This window comes from Nomascus leucogenys, chromosome 21 (genome assembly GCF_006542625.1).
Source record: "Nomascus leucogenys isolate Asia chromosome 21, Asia_NLE_v1, whole genome shotgun sequence".
Taxonomy (NCBI): domain Eukaryota; kingdom Metazoa; phylum Chordata; class Mammalia; order Primates; family Hylobatidae; genus Nomascus; species Nomascus leucogenys.
Window position 1 is genome coordinate 57,890,132 of NC_044401.1, and position 21,691 is coordinate 57,911,822.

At 36.1% G+C, this 21,691-nt stretch overlaps 1 protein-coding gene across 3 annotated transcripts in view; it reads right to left on the reverse strand.

Annotated features, from left to right (window-relative positions):
* The window catches only part of GRM7 (glutamate metabotropic receptor 7), an 883,018-nt gene that overhangs the window by 434,313 nt on the left and 427,014 nt on the right, over positions 1-21,691 (reverse strand). For all 3 annotated transcript variants that reach the window (XM_003264928.3, XM_003264927.3, XM_030802151.1), the window contains exons 3-4: positions 19,564-19,705; positions 12,050-12,204 (exon numbers count right to left, since the gene is read on the reverse strand). In XM_003264928.3, the coding sequence (XP_003264976.2) occupies positions 12,050-12,204; positions 19,564-19,705 (297 nt within the window). The remainder of the gene's footprint in view (positions 1-12,049; positions 12,205-19,563; positions 19,706-21,691) is intronic.

Below are 21,691 nucleotides of genomic sequence, written 5' to 3' on the forward strand. Positions count from 1 at the left end.
AAAAACAGTTTCTACTTAAAGTTAGAAGAAGGTCATTTTAACTTTAAAATTTCAATTAACCTACAGCACACACCTAATAATTGGGAATATACTGAGTCTAAAAAACGCCCATCTTATTTAGAGGGTTTTTTCTTCCCTTTTCCAAATGAGAAGAGATTAACCAGCATCTGATTTTTGTTAAAGAACATTTAAAAAACCCCTTCAACCTCCCAAATTTATAAATGACTTTTCTTCCAGCCATCCATTTGGCTAACTTAATGGCCCTTTCAATTCCCTCTACTGATTTGCTTTCATATTAAGCCCTGGATTTAATAGTTACAAACACTTCTTTCGTATTGTTCTCACTCAATCCAAACTAATTATACTTTCTTACTGCACTAGGTACAGTTCTTCACAGCCCATAGGTGAGTTTGTGAGCTCCTGGCATGATCTCCTGCTTGCAAGGAAGAGAAGTCTTAGCCCCAGTCTTTTATTCCTTCTCCCCAGTGATGGACCAAGTTCCTGCTTTCCTAAATGGTAAAAACAGATAAAAACTGTTTTCTTGTCCTTGTGATAAAAAAACAAATAAATTGCTGATGTCCTGAAAAGGGAAAAAAGGTAGATTTTGGACAAGTTTCAGAACAATTTGTTTTGACAGCAGTTGATTCCAAAGATAGGACGTTTCAAAATGTTAAGAGGCCTGTGATTTTTTCCCCCTTTTTCTTACTCGGTTTGTAGATTTATTTTTTTCAGCTTCAGATTTTAGACTTCACCTTTACTTAGCTCCCTTTCTTGTTCTTCTTCAAACTCTCCTCTACTAATGCCATTGTTGTTTATCCTCTACATGAATAAAATCAAGAGAGGTATTTCAAGATCTTAAATTTGTTGTTTAATCATTTTAACTTTCGTACCCATAACTTCAAGAAGCCTGTAATTCCTTCTCTTTATTCCCTCACCTCTTCTTCTTGACAGCAGTCTTTCAAGTTCTTTTTGTCTACCTTGCAGTTTTTTTGGTAGAAAATCAGAATTCCAGAGCTAAAAAAAACATTCTCGATAACCTCTTAATCCTGTCCACTCATTTTCTATATGAAAGCACTAGAATAGACTGTCAAAAACATCTATCCATGCCTACTTAGCACCCCAGCTATTTTTGGTCACAACCAACACTGGAATTCATGTGGGTTAACTCCAGAACCAATCTGTTTTATCTGTTCTTAGCAATATACAGTAATTGGTGGCAATTCTAGGACTAGAAGTAAATTGAATCATGCTGTTAAGATAGCAAAATACCTGCCTCATTTAAGTTTCTCTTAAGTTATTGCTCAATCTGTATGTCTCAACATGACCTCATATGCAAAATTAACTTGGTATTCTAGAGGACAGTATTTTTATTCTACATAATTATGACTTTTTGTCACTTACAATGGCCTATTCTTCGAAGATACTCAAAGTTCTATATGACTACAGTTCTCCTTCCTTAAGGTCTGTGGTATGCTCATATAAAAATTGGGAAGAGGTTGGTGGGAATTCTAGGGGATGATATTCACTATAGACACATCACCCCATTCGTTTTTATATCCACTTCACCAGACTTTTTCCAATCACTCAGATGCAATAAGTCTATGTAAAAAAATCACCAATGATGTAGAGACATTGTCAAATAATAAAATGGTCAATTCTCAGTACTTCTGCCTCACTTTGCAGCAGTACATTGATGAAGCTGATGAAATCACTCAACTCTAAAAACAGTTACGTTACCTGGTTTCCAATAAATTATACTCATACTATTTTTGTTCTTCCTCACTGGCCAATCTGGCTTCTCTTTTTCTTATCCTCGTGATGACAGAATATGCTAGCAAGTGTCCTTTGGTCCCCTATTTTCTATATTACTTAAACACCATCTATATTTCAATGGCTGCATAAAATTGAATTTTGTTTCCAGATGTCTCCCATAAATTCCAGGCTTGTGTATCCGGTTGCTTACTTAATTGCCTACCTTCGGATATTGAGATACTTGGATAGATACTTGGATAGATACTTGGATGTCTAATAAGTATCTCAAACTTAACACCTCCAAAATTGGCACTGCTGTTTGTTCCCTTAAAACCTGCTCTAATGATAGTATTCTCCAGCTCAGCTGATCATAATTCCATCTCTCTAGTTATGCAAGTAAAAAACCTTGCAATCATTCTTATATATTTTTTCCTGTTCCCTATTGACTTTAGCTTCAAAATATATTTTAAATCCAGACATATCTCATTATCTTCAGCATTACCAGCCTGGTTCAACCTACTGTCATCTCTCATTTGTTTGTTGTGGTTGTTGTTGTTTCTTTGTTTTGGGGGGAATAACCTCATTACCAGTCTCCTAGATATTATCCTTCTTACCCTATATTCTATATTCACCCTAACAGCCAATATGATCCTTTAAGTACATAAGACAGATCAGGTTATTCCTGTGCTCAAACTCTACAATGGTCTTACTTTACTCGTAATGAATAGCAAACTCCATGCAATCGCCTGCGTGGTCCCATGAGATCTGATCCTCCTATTATATCCTGACTTCATCTCCCTCTTCCTCACTCTGCTCCAGCTCATCAGTTTCCGTGCTGTTTCTCACCCATGCCCAGTGTGCTCCTTCCTTAGGACCCTTGCACTGTTTTCTATGCCCAGTACACTCTTTCCCTGGTAGATACTTGGATAATTCCTTTATTTATTCAAATCACTTATCAAAAGACATCTTGATGAGAGTATCTTGACCACTCCATTTAAAATTGCAACACCCCTGACCACTGATGATTTCCCTTTTCCTGCTCTATTTTTTCTTACTTTATAGCACTTGTCAGGTGTGATGTTAGCAAAATGGCAGAGTAGGCAGCTCCAAGCTCCTGTCCCTCCACAGAAATATTGAAAAACAAGTACAAACTGTCAAAACCAATTTTGTCAGAATGCTGAAAAGTCAAAGGTTCACAGCAACCAAGTGAACATTAAATCAAGAAAAAGACACATAGGATGGGAAAGCTTTGTGACTTTTTTGCTTGTCTTTGTCCCACGTCCTACCAGGCTTAGTAGTAGCCTTGAGAACAGAAGTCAATGTGCCCATTGTGGGACCCTCATACAGGGTTCCAGAGGGAATAAAGATGAATTTATTCACAAATTATTGTATTTGCCTGTTTTAATTTGTCTGGGGGCTGCCTGAAGGATGGACAAAGTTTGTTTCTTTTTCACCTAACTCAGAACTTCTCAGGGTGGAGAATAGGGAGGCATTGCTAGAAAACACTGTGAGGTGAATGAAAAACCCACAGCCACGTGGGGCAAAGGACTAGAGTTGAGGCATGCAATACACAGCATTAAGCCTAGCAGAAAAAGCTGGAAAGAGTTCTTTTGAAAAATGAGGGCATTGAAAAGTACCTATGTATAATGGAGAATTTAGAAACCCAAGTGCATGTCCAGGGCAGGGTGTACACTCAGAAAAGACCTGAGAAGACCTTAAGCTTTCACTGGTGACTGACCTAGGTCAGTGCAAGCAGGAAGTGAAAGATAGGGCAGAGTTATGAGGGGCCTAACTAAGAGTTGACGTAGTATCCCAGCACAGGACCTATCAGCAAAGACGGAGTGATTTTTTTTGTTTGTTTTGTTTTTGTTGTTGTTTTGTTTTCTTTCTAATAGTCCTGACATTTAGAGAAATCTCTGACAAGACACTGGTTGAATATAAGGTAAAAAACAGATTTCAGTAATCACAAATGACAAAGAATACAATCCTTGCAGAAATGGTTTGGAAAAGTCACTAAACAAACATGATTGTAGCCTTCAACAATCAAGAACATTATACTAAAGGGAAAGTGGAAAATCCTATTTCTAGAGCTACTACATCGTAAGATTCCAATGCCAAGGATTTGATGACAGCAATTTTTAAAAATACAAATGAATAGGAAGATATGGCTTATTGAAAGGGAGGAAAAATGGACAGAAACTGTCCATTAAGAAGCCCAGACATTGGACTTACTAAACAAAGAATTTAAATCAATTATCTTAAATATCTCAAAGAGCTACAGGAAACCATGGACAAAGAACTAAGGGAAAATAGGAAAAAAAGATATGACCAAAATAAAAAATATCAATAAAGAGTAGACATTACAGCTTTTACCACCTCTTATTGTATATAATTTACTTATTTATTGTGCCTATTGATTATCATCTCTCTACTTCTGCTAGAGTGTAAATTTATAAGTTAGCAAAGATCTCTGTTTTGTGGTCACCAGCAATTGGCCATAGTCAGTGTCTGACAAACAGTAGACAGTTAACACTTGAAAACTGGATGAATGTTATCTTCCATATCCAACAGCCCATTACTTATAACTTTGCAATATATAGAGATGCTAATGATGATGTGATGACAGTGAAATCAATTTTTAGGGGGGAGGGAGAAAGATGAGGGATGGAATATTACAATGTGGATATGATAACTTAGGGAGAAAGTTGCTGCTGACATAGTTGGATGAAACATCTTATAATCCTGAGCACACATTATATACACAATCAGTTCTCAACTGGGCAAGGGTCACATGAAATTCATGATTTTAAGCTACGAGGTATTAAATGATTTTAAAGGAAAAATCTACCCAGTGTCAGATGTGCTTATTCAATGAAACCCTCCAGTAATATAATTGGTGTCAAATTTCCTAGACCTGAGAAATGTTTTATCAAGACACTGGTGTTCTGCTTTTTTCTTTAGAATTAAAATTTAGGATATCAATATTTATACACTTCTAATTTCAACACAAAGGGTATTTGTTTAAAATATTAAATCTCTCTCTCTCTCTCTCTCCATTTTACAACTTTGTTGCCACTCATGAACCACAAGCGGTACTGACTTCATGATTGTAAGAGCATTCATTAGTTTATATTTTCCCTTAGGGACAATTCTTGCATGGATATTTTCACAAAGTTCATAATTTCTATAAAAAAAGCATGTGAAATGGCTTCACCTTATAATAGAAATTTACCAAAATAATATTTCCTGTGGTAAAAAATACAGGGGTATATATTAATAGCAAAGATAACAATCTGTCTTGAAGCTATCTGAACTTTCACTATACAGTAATAAGACTTATAGTCCATATTTTTAAAAAATCATTAGTTTGTAAAGCCCATTTATTCCACAGATATTTTGTGAGAGTCCATTAATTTACAGGTATTATTCAAGTGCTGGGTATACAGAGGTGAATAAGACAGGTATTTTATTAAGAATACCATAGGTTGCACATAACAAAATATCTAGCTTAAAAGGGGCTTAAAGATAGCAGTAATTTTTCTAACATAAGAACAAATACTAATGTAGATAATTCCAGGATTGGTTCAACATCTTAAGTAAGGCCATCATGGGCCTAGGCTTTTTGCTTTTTCTGTCTTTTCTGCCTTCCTCCGGTATTAATATTTCCTTTCTGTGAAGATGGCTACAGCAGCTCCAAGTATCCTGTCCTCACATGGTAACATTAAAAACAGGAGGAGAGGCTGGGTACGGTGGGTCATGCCTGTAATCCCAGCACTTTGGGGGGCTGAGGAGGGCAGACTGCCTGAGGTCAGGAGTTTGAGACCAGCCTGACCAACATGGTGAAACCCCATCTCTACTAAAAATACAAAAACTAGCTGGGCATGCTGGCAGGCACCTGTAATCCCAGCTACTTGGGAGGCTGAGGTAGAAGAATTGTTTGAACCCAGGAGATGGAGGTTGCAGTGAGGCGAGATCACATCACTGCATTCCAGCCTGGGTGACAGAGTGAGACAAAAAAAAAAAGGAAGAGAAGGCAGGAGTTTCCCATGTGAGAAGGGTCACACTGCATACCCTGGTTTGGCTGGGACAATCACAGTTTATGGCTCTTTTACTTCTAAGGTGTTCTGGTTTGGATATAATGTTATATAGTTGCCCTATTAACATGACTTTTTTTCCTAAGGGAGGGAAATATCTCTATGAAGTTCCCTCAGATAATGTCATCATGTATCCCAATGGTCAGGATTAAGTCATCTGTTCATCCTCTTACTGCAGGGAAGGTTGGGTAAGGCAGCATTTGGCATTTTAAACCAACATATTGGGAGAAGTTTTCTGCTTATCAAAAAGGCCAAGAGAATGTCAAGAACATCAGTCACAAATGACAAATCCACAGTCTCCTTGAGGTAACTGGAATTTCACCAAGCTACAGTCTGTAGGAATAAATGGAATAATATCACTGGACCCTACCAAGCCCCAGGGATACTTTCCCACAGGATCTTGCAGTATGTCCCCAAAGAGTGTCCACATACTTCTCTCAAATGAGTCAATTGGTTGTCTCCCTTCCTTTTGAGGAACTGCTCTCTTCTTCTGGGATCATGTGGCCACAGTAGCACTGCCAAGACACTGCCAAGTAGCATGTTTTCTACTGACCCTGGAAGCCCCTCCTTTGCACTGCTGCCAAGACACCGCATGTGGTGTCAGAGCTGTTCAGACATCTGTAGCAAAGTAAGGGACAGGGCATCTCTCATCATTTATTGCCCACTGTTAAAAAGTTCCAAAGCACTGCTCCTAGTGTCCTAAATGCTACCAAAGATTTCAGTTAAACAGAGCTTGAGGGAGACAGGACTTAGATTCATCAATATTCAGCTCTCCTTTATTTTCATAAATAAGCTCCTTGAAAAGAAAATTTGCTATGACTTTGTTATTGGTTAATGATAGAGGAGGAGAAATCATGGACATTTCTTACAGGTAAAAGCATTTGTGAGTAGTGTATGTGAATCTACCACTCTCTTTCCAAAGCTGTACAGTGGTGAAAGAAGAATGTGTTGAGGCTGGGTGCAGTGGCTCATGCCTGTAATCCTAACACTTTGGGAGGCTGAGGCTGGTAGATGACTTGAGGTCAGGAGTACAAGAACAGCCTGGCCAACATGGTGAAACCCTGTCTCTACTAAAAATACAAAAATTAGCTGGGTGTGGTAGCACATGCCTGCAGTCCCAGCTACTCAGGGAGGCTGAGGCCGGAGAATCACTTAAATCCAGGAGGCGAGGTTGCAGTGAGCCAAGACTGTGCCACTGCATTCCAGCTTCGGTGACAAAGCGAGACTCCATCTCAAAAAAAAAAAAAAAATGTATTGAAACACAAGTGCCATAAGATTGAGATGGCCCAGATTGCGGAACAAATATAGGGAGGATAAATGCCCTGGGAAGTCTCCTAGAACTACAGAAGACTTTACATGGTTGAGAAATATTCATGCATTCCGTTAGTTCATTGAGAGTCTATCTGTTGCCACTAGGTAGCTTAGCCTATCAGACTGAGATTCTTTCTTATGTATGGTCTGTCTGCCTGTTCCCTGTGGGATTTCACCTATGAGTCCAGTGGATGCTGGCCTTGGAAGAGGGAAGTTTGTCTTTTCCTTTGACAGTGAAAACTTACTTATTGGATCTGACTCATTTTATCATTCTTCCTGTAGAAGAAGTTGTCTCTCAAAGCTCTTGTCAATTCTCAATTAGATTTCTGGAGAATGACCATATAGTTCATCTACATTTCCCAGGTATATTTGAATCTATCTTTTTTAAAAAGATTTTTCTATTTACAATTTCATTCTTGACCTCTAGGACTTGTTCATAAAGGATATATATATATATCATTTTGATCCTAGTTAATGACCTTGATATATACAAAGCATAACTAATTATATGTGACAGATGCTTCAAAGTGGGATAGACACAGCACACCTGAGGGGATGAGATGTGGAACAAGGCTGATGTGATGAGGGAAGGAAAGCATGGAAGGGTAGATGAGACTTATAATGGGGCTCAGAGAATGCAGAGGTCTCGTGAGAGAGGGATAAGGAAAGGGAGAAAAAAGAGAGAGTGGCAATGATGTGGGCTAAATGGCACTTGGATAGGGTGTAACTCAGAAACCATAAAAAGGGGAACAAAAAGGCCCTGAAGAAGCTTTCAACCATATTTTCAAGTAGTTTGGGCTCAACCATATTTATTCAAGTAGTCTGGGTTGCAAGTGACAGAAACCCACTCTGCCACAAATAGCAGGAGTACAGGTTTATCATGCAGTATCTCATTGCTCTCTTATCAAACAAGGTGATAGGGCCAAAAGACATACGCATTGCTTAGAAGCAGCACTGAGGTTCAAGGCAATATTTTCTTTCTCGTTTTTTCCCCATTCACCTAGAAAAACCCTGTGACACAGGTAGACCATTGCAGGTAATCAAGGGAAGCTAAAGTAGGGCATATCTAAATTGGAGCCAGAAATATTTTAGTTCAGATCTTCACAGCTTTGATCTTTCCAGTTTTAGGAAAAAGAATTCATTCAAATCATAAGTAAAAATCATTATTATTTTTAAAAAGCTAGCTCTTTAATGCTGGGTCCAGAGTATTTTTTGTCTATTCCTATATACATTGCAGATTTAACTCATGAACCAAGCTGTTCTAAAGTCCCATTTGAAAACCATCACCAATTGTGAGAGTCATTATAGTTAGCTTTGAAAATCTACTCTTCATTACACTAGCTTCCTAATGTCAATGAGTATGGAAGAGATGAAAATATGCTGGTCCGTGACCCTTGTTGGCCATAATTAGAGGATGCCTAGGACAGCCTACTCTCACAGAAGCAGAGCACTTTGGAGGATGAAGAGTTGAAGGCAATGTAGGCCATTAGTACTCTGCGGATTCCTTGGAGACTGCAGAGGATTATTAAGAGTCTAGTTAATGGGGCAACACATGAGTGAGGAAATGCCAGGGATTCCTTGGCTCATCAGACAACACAGACAAACTAAAAATTACAGAAGTGTTTTGGCTCAGGAGCTGGAGGAGTGCTGCCAAGTTCTAGAGACATTCCCCAGATTTCCCATAAACACTGGGCAGGCAGCGGGACTGCAGCTACCCCTCCAGGAAACTGGCTCCTTTCATCATTAAATCGAAAGGGGGGAAATGACACCCTTGGTTAAGAAACATTGAAGTTCCCTTTTTCCATAAATGGAGAATACAGATAAAAGAGAAAGGCCACTTTCAAAGAGGCAATAAATCTGCCAGCATTTTGGCCTAACACAATTTCTGCTTATTTTGATGCATACTCAGAAAAATGCTGGCCAAAAATCCAGATGGTTGCTGAACATAGTCATGATATGGATCTAAAGGGAAAAAAAGGTAGATTACTGATCGGCTTTTCCCTTACATCTGAGGGTACAGCAGTATACAACACGAAGATATAGGAATGTAGCAGTATCATGAATATTGGAAAAATATTCTAGCCCAGCATAATTCAATAATCATCTGCAAAACAGGAAAAAGATAAAAAGAAACAAACAAAACAAGCAAATGACAGTAGGGCAGGATAGGAAAACTTACTTGCCCACATAGGCTCTGCTCCATTTATAGTTTTATTTTAGATTATTTCATAGTTTTGTTCAGAAGCTTTGGCATAACTGAATGCATTTCTTCTTTTTTTTTTTTTTAACTTTCATACAAGTGACACTGTAAATGCATAGCCACTATCTTAATGTTCTGTCTGCTATGAAAATGAATAAAACTTGGTTGTTCTTTGTAAGAAATTCACCTAAGCAACATGGCTAGATGGAAGCCACAGCATTTTTGTACATGGCCACAAAAAATGTTCACTCTTCTCTGGGTGAGATTAGAAAATTTCATATGAACTCTTGCTATTCCATCACATTCTAATATTGTTTTTCTTAATAACATTGCTCTCCAATTTCATTCTTTCGAATCTTAATTTCTATTTTGCTAGTTCATGATGCTGTGCTTTGTTTGATTTTGTAAATTTGTATATTTTTATATCTATATGAAAATAGTATTTTCTCTCAATAATTTATTAAACCTTTAAGATAACCCAGTAAGTTCCCTAAAATATCAGGCATCAGGGGTTAATGGCCTTGGAATATGTGCATTGTGTCTACATGGCATGTACAGCCTAGGAAAAGAGGACCTCACTTGAAGTCCTGAAAGTTCTTCCTTTGCCTTGAATCTCACCCAACTCTTGCCCTTCACCCCTACTTACAGTCATCTGAGTGAACTTCTAATCCTTCCAATGCCACCACAATCACATCTCACACATGCAGATGCTCTTCAGATTTTCAGAATAAAGTACAAACTCCTTAGTATAATTTTCAAGACCCTTTGCAATGCAACTTCTGGCCCACTTTCAAATTGATTTTGTGCCAGGTTCTTACATGATCTGTGATTCCTCCATCCGTACAGACACATAATCACTTAAGAATGTGTTTGAGCACCTACAACTTTCAGCAAAGAACCACGTGCTGGAGGTAGATGGTGCATAATAGAGATTTCTAGACAGAGACAAGTAAAGAGGTAGTTCCAACAGTAGGAGATGTGTGGGACGCCACAGAAGGAATGGAAGGGGCTTCTAACCCAGACTTGGTTGGGGTGAGATGGCCATAAATGGCTCCCATGAAAAATTAACATCTAAGATGAAACCCCCAAAATAAATAGAAGTCAATCAGCCAAACAGTGTAGCAATGATTAGTACTCTAAAAGAGGAAAGGGTCTCCCTAGTGTCTTGTAAATAGGAACATTCTTAAAGAACTGGAAGGATTTCAAGAAGGCAGGAGTGCAGGACAGTGCTGCGGAATGAATTATTTGTATTTCCCTAATGTGTTCTGTTCCTTCATTTATCTCCATCTCCCAGGGAACTTTCATCCCAGTTATCACTTCTTGCATCCAAGGATATCTTCCCCAACCACATCACCACCACCCTAGGAAAGCCTCCATAGTAACTCTCTCTTTCTGCCCTCCATTCTATACTTACAATGTTTCTCATGTAGTCTCTGCTTGTTCTGACACCCGCACTCAGCTCTGTATGCTTTGAGGGTGAGAATTTTGAGTCCTCATCTTTTGTTTTCCTGACCCCTAGCACTGAGCAAGGCACACAATAGATACACAGCTTTTCCAGTGCAAGGAGTGGAGAAGGTTAAAATACTGTCTTTTATTCTTGCAACCCATCTGCAAATGCATTGGTCTGGGTTGTAAAATAGGCAATCTTTTCTGGATATGTACTGGGGAATGAAATTAATTCAAAGCCTCCCAATGACAACATGGGTGACTCATGGGATCTTTATCTCCTCCAGATAACAGAAAGGAAACAGTGACAGAACCACAACCTAATTTGTCTGAAAAGCCTACACAGAACATGCAGCCTTCTGAGGAGAATAATTAATTAGATTTGAGTGGAGAGAGAATAGAAAATGCAAATATTTGATCCCTTTTTGAGGGAGAGGATAGAGTTCTTTTTAATGTGCAAAGCATGTGTTAGAGAATCTTTGGAGACATGGCCCATCAGAAAAGGAACACAAAGCAGGCTATCAGCAGAGGAGTCCCTTTTTCTTTATACAGTGTCTTCTTTTAGAAATAACTTTTCTTTCCAAATTAAAGAATAACATAACTTATAATCAGCAAATTTTGTTAGATTCCAGGGTAGCAACAGACACTCTTTCCTACTTCTGCCTCTCAAAATATCTTTGCAGTAGCAAGGAAGGCAAAGAAAGAGGCATAAATTTAGAAAGGCAAGAGGAGAGAGTGAAAACAAAAGGGACCTAGGAAGGTGAGGGGATGCTGGTGCCTGAGAGAGGTGGTGTGCTGTATTACAGCCTCCCTGAGCTAGAAGGGACCTTGAGAGGTAACGGGGGAAAGGGTTCTTGTAGTTCCTTCTGCTAAGGAAATAATGGATGCATTACAAAGTGAAAGTATTCTCTTGGAAAATGTAGCTCACTTATACACACTTGGATGTGTATACTTTACTTATTAACGATAATGCTCTCCTCTCAGAAAGCTCCTGTGGCATGAATGAAAAAGAAAGAATGTTTGCTAATCACGATATTATGAAAATAATATGATTTCCTTAAAAGAGGAATTTCAACTAAAAGAACAGACCAGGTGTGTGGCCTCATTTGCATTTCATGGCTATAAGTTTGAAACAACCCCACATGAGTTTGGTAAAAATGCCAAACCCCTAAAAAGGCACATGCTTAGCCATTCAGCATGGCCCCAGAACTTCTCTCAGCAAACCTACTGCTGACGAAACCCATACCTTCCACCGTGGCTCGCTTGGGCTGAATGGTGATGGCCCCTTCTGCGATATCTTCATGCTGGTGCAGTGGGTTTATTTTGGATCCCCAGCTGTCTGATCCCACCCAAAGAAAATGGCCAACTTGGTCAGCTCTTTTGGCTGCTGCAAGGATCTGCCTGTGGAAAGAAATATGGAAAGTTATATTAATGACAAAGAACATCAGCTGAATCCGTGTATATTAAGAGTCAGCAAAAGGAAAGGTACTATTCTTTCTCAAAAAGTAAATAATTGCAAAAAACGTGATAGAGAATTTATATCCCTAATGTATAAAGATATTTTGTAAACCAATAGTGAAAAAGATAAAGCATCTTGAGAAACAAGAGCAAGTAATAGTAATTGTTAGAAGATAAAAAGATAAATACAAATGTCCAATAAGGTAAAGACACATATTTACCTATGTTAGAAAGGATGGAAGTGCAAATTAGACAAAGATACCAAATTCATTTCACATATTGGCCAAAATGTTTGTTTTGTTTTAAGAGTTTTGGCTTGGGGCTGGAGAAATGAGCACTCTCATTTATTGCTGATGGTATATATTATCTCTGAAAAGCAATATGATTATGAATTAAATGTTAATTATTAAAATAAACAGAACTCCGTGTTAAACATGAAAAATTTATAACTTGTGTATGATTGAAAGTATTATATATACATAATCAGGACGATGAGAGCAAATAGAAGAAAAAAGGGAACTAGTTACTAATGAAAAAGTTATTGCAATAGTATTTTTGGAAAAGGGGATTGATGAGATGTAACCGGTAGATCAGAAAAAGCTACAACTGAAGCCCCTTTGGTGGGTAAGACCACAGGATAAGTGGTTTGTTTGTCTCTTGGGACTTGGGAGTATCAGGCACCACAGAGCTACATGGCTAAATGCAGGAAGATTGGGTCAAAGATTGTGAATAAAGTGACAAAGGCCAGTTCTACTTTTTTTTCTTCCAGGCAAGAAATGACAGTTTTCTAAAAAAAAAAAAAAAAAAAAAAAATAGCAGCAGCATAGGAAATAGGTTCTGATATTGTAAACACCAAAATAGTAAAAGGTGGATAAGAGATGGTGTGTTAAATCTGCAGATGGGGATGGGAGGGAATGACTAAAAGTCAGTACAATAGAAATTAAAATGTTAAGACACTCTAGGAATCTTAGACTTCTGCTCACAAAATGCTGGGAACTAGGGGTTTGTCACCCCAGGTAGAAAACAATTTTTCTGTAAAAGTCTGATACTTATCAGAAAGCAGACTCTAGATACTGTTATAAAGAAGTCCTCTGATGGAATGGCCAATCTGATTCCCTGGGAACCCCATCAGTTGCCATGCACTGCCCACGGGCACAGAGCTTTTTACTGCCTTATTCATATGTGAATTGCCAGAAGACACTCATTATTGAGGAAAATCTCCATTGCCAAATAGAAAAATTAACAAGGAAATGGAAATGTGTGGGGTGGAGCAGAGATAACACATGGGAAAAAAACAAAATAATAAACACATTTAAATGAGAATGATCATATCTGTAATCAAGAACAATATACAAAAAAAACAAGAAACAGCTCTTATTAAAAATATGAAATGAAAATTAAATTAGCATAAAGTACAGAAAATTCTCTAGAAAGCAAAACAACAACAAAAAGTTGGAAAATAAGAAATAAGATTCTTTTTCCTCTTATCAATAATCAACCCAAGAAGACCTATATCCAGCTAACATTTAGAGAAAAAAGAATGTACAGAGAAAATAGAGTAAATCTTTAAATATTATTCTTAATAAATAAAAATCCAAAAAATTGAAAATACAAGTTTTCAAGTTTAAAAACTTAGCCGCATAATGGGAAGAAAATCAAGCATGTCATGAAATATAAGACCTCTGTAAATAATGAGAATGTTCTAAAAGCTCTTCAAGGGAAAATGAGAAGACATGCAAAAAAAATAAGAAATGATATTATTAACCTCTCAAGATGCCAAAAAAAAAAAAAAGATGGATGATGGATGATGGAGCAATGGCTTCAAAATCCTGACAAAAAGACTTTAAAATTTTAATATTTAACACACAAAGAATCTCAAAACAAATAGAACTTGCATATTTGTTCAGTAGCTGTATTAGACTTTTCCTTCCACAATGAGAACCGTAAGTTCCCTATAAGTTAAGAGTTCTGCAATTCATTAGTCACAACAGCTATTTGTTGTAAATCACTTCTTTACCAGGTATGATGCATTTATTAATAAAAATAAATATGAGGCCACACATTACCATCCTAACTACTAATTAAGGGTAGAGGCAGAATGAGAACATTTTTAGATGTAAAACACATGAAGAAGTTTTCCCTTAATTTACTCTTTAAAAAAAAAAAAAGCTACAGGGTATGCTCCAGCAAAATGAGGAAATAAATCAAGAATAAAATTCAGTTAGGGTCCAGAAAAAGGGAAGTGGTAAAACAAAGAGAGAGTGAGAGGAAGAAACTCTTCAAATGATAATAACTGATCCAGATCAAAACAGAATAATGGAAATTTCAGGAAGAAGTATTCAGGAAAAATAAGGCAACTCAGATAATCTTATATATGAACATATGGAGAAAAGTGAAAGGCCTATAACAATAGAAAAAATATTAAAGATAACCATGAAAATATGAAGACTGTCATATTAACTCCAAAAAACAACAAAATGTTTTCCAAAAAAAAAACTACCATAGAAATATGATGCTGTAGTGCATCATATTTATATAATCACAATAATGTAAATACCAGTTTCTGTTAAATTAAAACCTGATAGAATATTGTGACTATAGAGATAGGAGTTCTATTTAACATAAGAATTAGATAATATTTAAAATTAATAATTTAAAAATTGTAACATGTATACATTATGCAGATAAAACCAGAAGAAACAGTTTAAAGAGGTAAAGTAAATGCCAAAAGAGAACAGAACCAGAAATTATGGTGAGATGGAACAGGAGACTAATGTGTTGCATCAAAAGTACTTTAGTCATATTTTAGGTTTTTTTATGTATTTATTATTTTCATAAAAATAGAACAATCAGCCGGGCACGGTGGCTCACGCCTGTAATCCCAGCACTTTGGGAGGCTGAGGCAGGTGGATCACAAGGTGAGGAGATGGAGACCATCCTGGCTAACATGGTGAAACCCAGTCTCTACTAAAAATACAAAAAATTAGCTGGGCTTGGTGGTGGGCGCCTGTAGTCCCAGCTACTTGGGAGGCTGAGGCAGGAGAATGGTGTGAACCCAGGAGGTGGAGCTTGCAGTGAGCTGATATTGCACCACTGCACTCCAGCCTGGGCAAAAGAGCAACACTGTCTCAAAAAAAAAAAAAAAAAAAAAAAATAGAACAATCAAATGTTTATACTTTTGGCCTAGAGATACCACTTTGATAATGTATCCAAAAATGATCGAAGATGCTATCAAAATGTCTGTTCATTACTGGGGTTAACAAACTAAGTACAGAGCAATAGGGAACTGGTTTAAAAAAAAAATGACAATACACTCAAAGGATGAATTCTAGAGCAATTAAAAATATACTTAGTTTGATTTCCACAAGGTATCAAACTAGATACATGTTAAAAAAGAAAATTAAAATTAAATACATGATAAAAGATTAATTTTCACAAAATAAAAGCTGGCCAAAAATTGCCTGTATATGTGCATATATGCATAGTGAAAAGCATAGAATCATATCAAGACACCAAAAATATAGAACAACATACAATTTTTATTGACAAGTTTGGGGAGGTGCTGACGAAGTTTGAAGAGAAAGGTAGGGATAAGCCAAGTAAAACAGGAAAAGAAAGTAAAAACTGATACAAACACAAAAGTTTGTTCAGTTTAATATATTTATGTAAAATTCGGAGGTTGTAAGAATATAATTAAAGCATTTAAAAGTACTTGTGATATGAAATGATTAATCTATAATATGAATTGTAAAAAATGACAAAATTCTATGTGATCTTTACTCTGTTGGGGAAAATTTGTGTATGTATAAAAAAATTTATTGCAAAAATTAAACCAGAATTTTATTAGCAGTTATCTCTGAGTGTTGGAATTGCAGGTTTTATAGAAGATTATTTAAAATTATTGTTTGTGATTATTCTCCTTAACCTTTAATTTTTCTAGCAAACTGGGGGCAAAGTAAAATGTAAGGGTTCCTTTTATTGAAAAAAAAAAACAATAAATATCTTTATTTCCCAGTGGATTTACAATGAGCATGTGTTCCTTTTATAATCAGAATAAATTATTTTAGAAAAAGAATCCAAGCTTGTCTAAAATCCAAATCATCAATACCCATGACCGATTTAGCACTTATCTCAGCTTTAAAATCTAGATATTAATGTCTTCTCACTGCTAGCCTCTGACAAAGTATTTGAAGCTAATGTTCCAAGAAACCTCAAATTTTCCCATCTACAATGTAAATCTTCCAAAGAAAGAAATAACGCAACATTATGGGTTATCAGTACACTTCAGACACTGTGTTTAAGATCATGTTTTAGAATACATTTTTATATGCTGTTGGCTTTTAGTACTGTGCTCAAGAATAATTATTGTCATCACTATTATGAATGACAATATACAATAATGTTTAACACACAAACAAGTCCAATGCAAAAAGAACGGGTATAATTATTGAATATAATTATTGAATATAGTTTACATCCAAATATGAAAAACTCACATTACTTGCAAGTCAACAGTATTATAACTAATTAGTTACCAGAACTAATTGCCATACATCTTTTATGTGCCTTGTGCAATCTATTTAAAAATAAACATGAGGCCATATTTTACCAAGGTATTACATATTTAGCGAAAGTGTAAAATGGGTGTTAAAAGGACTTATAAGATGAATAAGAAGGGTATTAGCAGATATTTTTTAAAGTACTGGAACAGAAAGAATAATATTATGAAAACAAAATCTCATAGAAACCTAAAATACAAAGTGACGAAAAAAATGTCATAAGATAATTTTATAAGGAGAGAAATAATACATTTAAGGGATGATCAGAATCAGGATCAGTTCTCCAGAACTGGGGAAGGGAATGCTTGAAACAGACCTTGAAGAAGAGACGTAAGTTAGACAGATAATGAGAGAAAAAAACATCGTGAGCAAAGACCATGATGGAGAAGTAATCAGAACAAATCGGAGGGTAAGAGTTACGCATTTTGGATGGGAAATTGGGTGAATGTAGATGAGGCCTAAACTGTAAAAATGAGACCATATATCAAATCACCAGGAAGTTCAGAAAAAAAAAGAAGCTTACTAAAAAAAAAAGGAAAAAAAGCTTACTAAAAAAAAAAAAGAAGCTTATTAAATGTGAAGCGTTAGGTTAGGAATTTCATTCACTTGTTCAACGCCATTTATTGAGCTACTATGTCCTGAGCCCTGGAATAGTTATTGAGAATACAAAAGCAAGTCGAAAGAGGCATCATTTCTGCCCTAATGTTTACGAACTAGTGAAGAATACAGACATTAATTAAACAATCCAACAATAAAAATGACACCATTCACATAAACAATGAAACTGAGTTAGTATGAAGAATTTTCCAAAGTGACATTGATCAGAGAAATCTTCCCTGAGAGGACAGCACTAGAGATAGCATTAAGGTGATGAAGCAGGGAAGGAAACATGGGCCAGGGAGGGGGAAAGAATGCATGCAGAATTGGGAGGGAGATCATACCACAGCAGTGTGCCTACAGTAGCAAATCATGAGGGAATTTGGAATAGAATAAGACTAGAAAGGTGAAAAGGCCAGATCACCCGAAAAAGAACTCCAAAGGATGTTCATTTTATTGGTAGGAGACTTGAGGCCTAAAGAACCTGGAAGGCAGTGGGAAGAACTTGCCCAAGGTCAGACAGTGCTCATTATCTAAGAAGCAAGTAATCCTCATTTAAAAATTCAAAACTCTTTCCATTTAACAGCCCTGCCACCACACCTGTGGTCAGAGCTTTATGCTAGGAGATGGATGGATTCAGGGGCAGTGTCTAGGATACACAAAGCAGGGAGAGAGACAGGTTTGAGACGCTGGTGGTAAAGACATTGAAAAATCCAAGCAGGAATTTAAGGGCCCAGGCCATTAAACCTTTACCTTGAATAAAAGATTCACCTTCAAAGTCAATGATATATTATTTTGAACTATAAGATAGACAAAGATTTAAACACACACACAAATAGCTCTTTCACATCAATGGAAGTGTAAATTGGCATGACTTCTCTGGGAGATAATATTTATATATTTTTAAGAAGGGACATATCTTTATCTTAGAAATTTTTTAATAGGAATTTATTTTATAAATATTTATAATATATAAAAGTATATTTGCATGTTATGTTTTTACCACATTATAAATTTATATATTGCATAACACACTGCAGATTAACATATATTTTATATTTATATTTATACACACAGATTTGTGCAAAAGGAAGTTAATTACAGCATTATTCATAACTTCAATAGTCTGTAATACAAATTAAATGTCAATTAATAAGGGAGCAGTTAGATAAATTACAGTGTTTATATAAAATAAAATTCTGCCTGGCTATTGAAAAGACTGAGTAGATGTATAGGTACTGATATTCAGTGATCTCCATGATAAAATGATACACAAAATACTTAACAGGAATGCACACAATATGCTACCATTGGTGTAAAAACAAGCAGCACATCCCTCTAGCATATATACAGAGTATCTCCACAAGAATATACAAGAAACTTTTAATTATCTATTGTACCTGGAGAGAACTTGTTAGCTATGGGACAAGATGGAGATTGTATGTTTATTTTAAATTTTGTAATCAGGTTTATTTACTGTTTATTCTAAAAATAAAGATTACAAAAATAAATATTCTAAAAATTCTAAAAATAAGGACTCTGGACCAGGTTGGTAGTGATCAGAAAAGAAAGCAAGAGACATTTACATTGTGGAAACATGTCAAAGCTTGTTTCTATGTGGCTTGGCCAACAACACAAGGAACCAGGAAAAAAGCAAAGTCAAGATTACAAGCAGATTTTTGAGTCCAAGAAGGATTAAGTTCTGAAAAGAAAAAAGAAAAAGTGGATTGGAGAATGTAGAGGTAGGACAAGCTTTTGATTTGAACATATTGAAGTTAAAGCACTAGCAATAAAACCAGAATTTTAAGACATTTTTCTTTTACATTAAGAGAACCATTCTTTGGATAAAAATCTGTTATTAATATATCTGGAAAAATTTTTAAATAAAACCACCTTTAAAAGATCTGGAGATTTTTTTTCTGTTTTTACAAATAACTGAATACACTTATTTTGCTAACAGAGGGAAAATACGTGACTGTAACATGCTACGACTATACGTGTCGGGTAGAGGCAAGCACAGACTTTGCCGCTGTATGATTACAGCTTTGATCTTATGCTATCTTTTCCTGTCTCAGCCAGCAGCCTAATCTTTCTCTCTCCTAAAATTGCAACATGCATATTAACAAATGTCACCAGTTATTCTTACTTTATATCCTCGTCGTTGGCAAAAATCACGACGGCCCTGGAGTTGGGGGTGTCCAGGAGCTGTTTGATAATTCTATCAAAGTCAATGGTCCTGTCTTTGCGTTCCTGGGGGATTCTCACGGACTGGGCAATGCAGAGTCCACCTGTTTAAGAAAAGAAAACATAGTGTCAATAATGTCTCCACAGAGATGTCAAAGGAGCCAAGGAAGGTAAATGAGGAGGAGATTCTGAATCCTGGATATGCAATACTTCCTTGATGCTGTTGCTAAGCGAGGACAGCATAAGACATCATGCTGAGTCCTGAGATGTTGTTCATACCTAATGCACTTTCCATGGTATCGCACGACATTCTCTTTATAGTACACTTACGAATATCTGATTATTCCCAGCAATACCAATGATATTACTTCAGAGGAGGCAGGTTTAAGTAGGAAGAAAAAGTGGCAGGGTTGAAGAAGGTTTTTAAAATGAATGCAATACCCCTTACTAACACTACAAAAAGTAAACCACAGTAAACAAACTGGAACAGGTAAAGCTCTGTGTATCTCTGTTACTTTTGTAGTGTTTGCATTCCCAGAATTTTTTTTCCCTTTATACCCATCTCTATTTTTAAATATCAATTCCAGTGGAATAAGTGGAATAAAACTAAAACCAAGAACATCAACTATAGTAAATCATAGTAACAAACACTTACTGACAACATACTATGTGCCCAAGCCATCATTAAGTGTTTTACAGATGTTATCTCATTTAGTCTTCTCAAAAATCTTATAAAGTATTTAGTATTGCTCATTTTATGTTAGGGAAAGGGAGGAATAGAGATATGTTAACTCCAAACTTGTCAGAGCCAGTATGATATTAATTGGCATTATGAATTTCAAGATGGAGAAACATGCATCAGTTTAATAAGCAATGTGTATACATCTTACTTCCCTGCTTCTTGCTTAGCAGCTGTTCCTGGATCTAGCATTTTATGAAACACACTTAAAAGCCAGCACAGATGAAAAGGGTAGAGGAAATATATGTAGAAAAGTCCTAATGGCCGTCCAAGGGCACAAGACCCAGGGGCAGAGACAGGTAAAAAACCTTACTCTAATGTGTAATGTGTTTAGGAGATATTTGTAATCAACAAGCTCACACCTAGAACATGGACAACTGGGTGGAAGCTTCTAGACTTCCACAAACATAGACAAATATAAAATCAGATACAGAATTAAGCCTTCATTACACTGGAATCCCAATTAGTGTTAGCTCACTCTAAGTGGCTCTCAACTTTCAGCATGCACGAAATCACCTGTGGTCCTTCTTTAAACTATAAACACCCAACAAAACTATCAATCATCTTGACCTAATTGACAACCCACACAACAGAAACGCATTTATTCTTTTCAAGCACAAATGCAATATTAAGATAGACCATATTTTGAGCCACACAAATAACATTTTTTAAAGCACAGAAATAATATAAAGTATTTTCTCAGAGTATAACAGAATCAAAGTAGAAATCAATAACAGAAAGGTAACAAAATATCTCCAAACACTTGGAAGAGAAGTGTCAAGGTAAATTTTATAATATTTTGAGCTAAATATAAATGAAAGTACAATATATCAATATTTGTAAGTTACAGCTAAAGCAGTGTTTAGATGGAAACATAGCATTATATGTTTATATTCAAAAAGAAGAAACATCTAAAATCAGCAACCTAAACATTCACTTTAAGAGAAAATAACTGAGTAAATACCAAAAAAAAAGCAGAAAGCACATAATAAAAGGTAAAACAAAAATCAATGAGTTTGAAAACAAATATAATAGAGAAAAACAATGAAATCAAAAGCAGCATTTTTAGCAGAGCATGATTGAAAACCTACAGATCCATTACTCAAGAGACTGAGGAGGGAGAGTCACTTAAGCCCAGGAGTTGGAGACCAGTCTGGGCAACATAGCAAGATCCCAGGTTTTTTCTTTTTTTTAAAAGCTGTTTTTGAAAATATAAATAAAATTGATATTTATGAAATGTAGACTGAGACAAAAAGGGAGAACCAACAAATGACCCTATTTAGGAATGAAAGAAGGGTAACCCTGATGATCTCATGGATCTCAAAATATAATATGAGGATATTAGTAATAA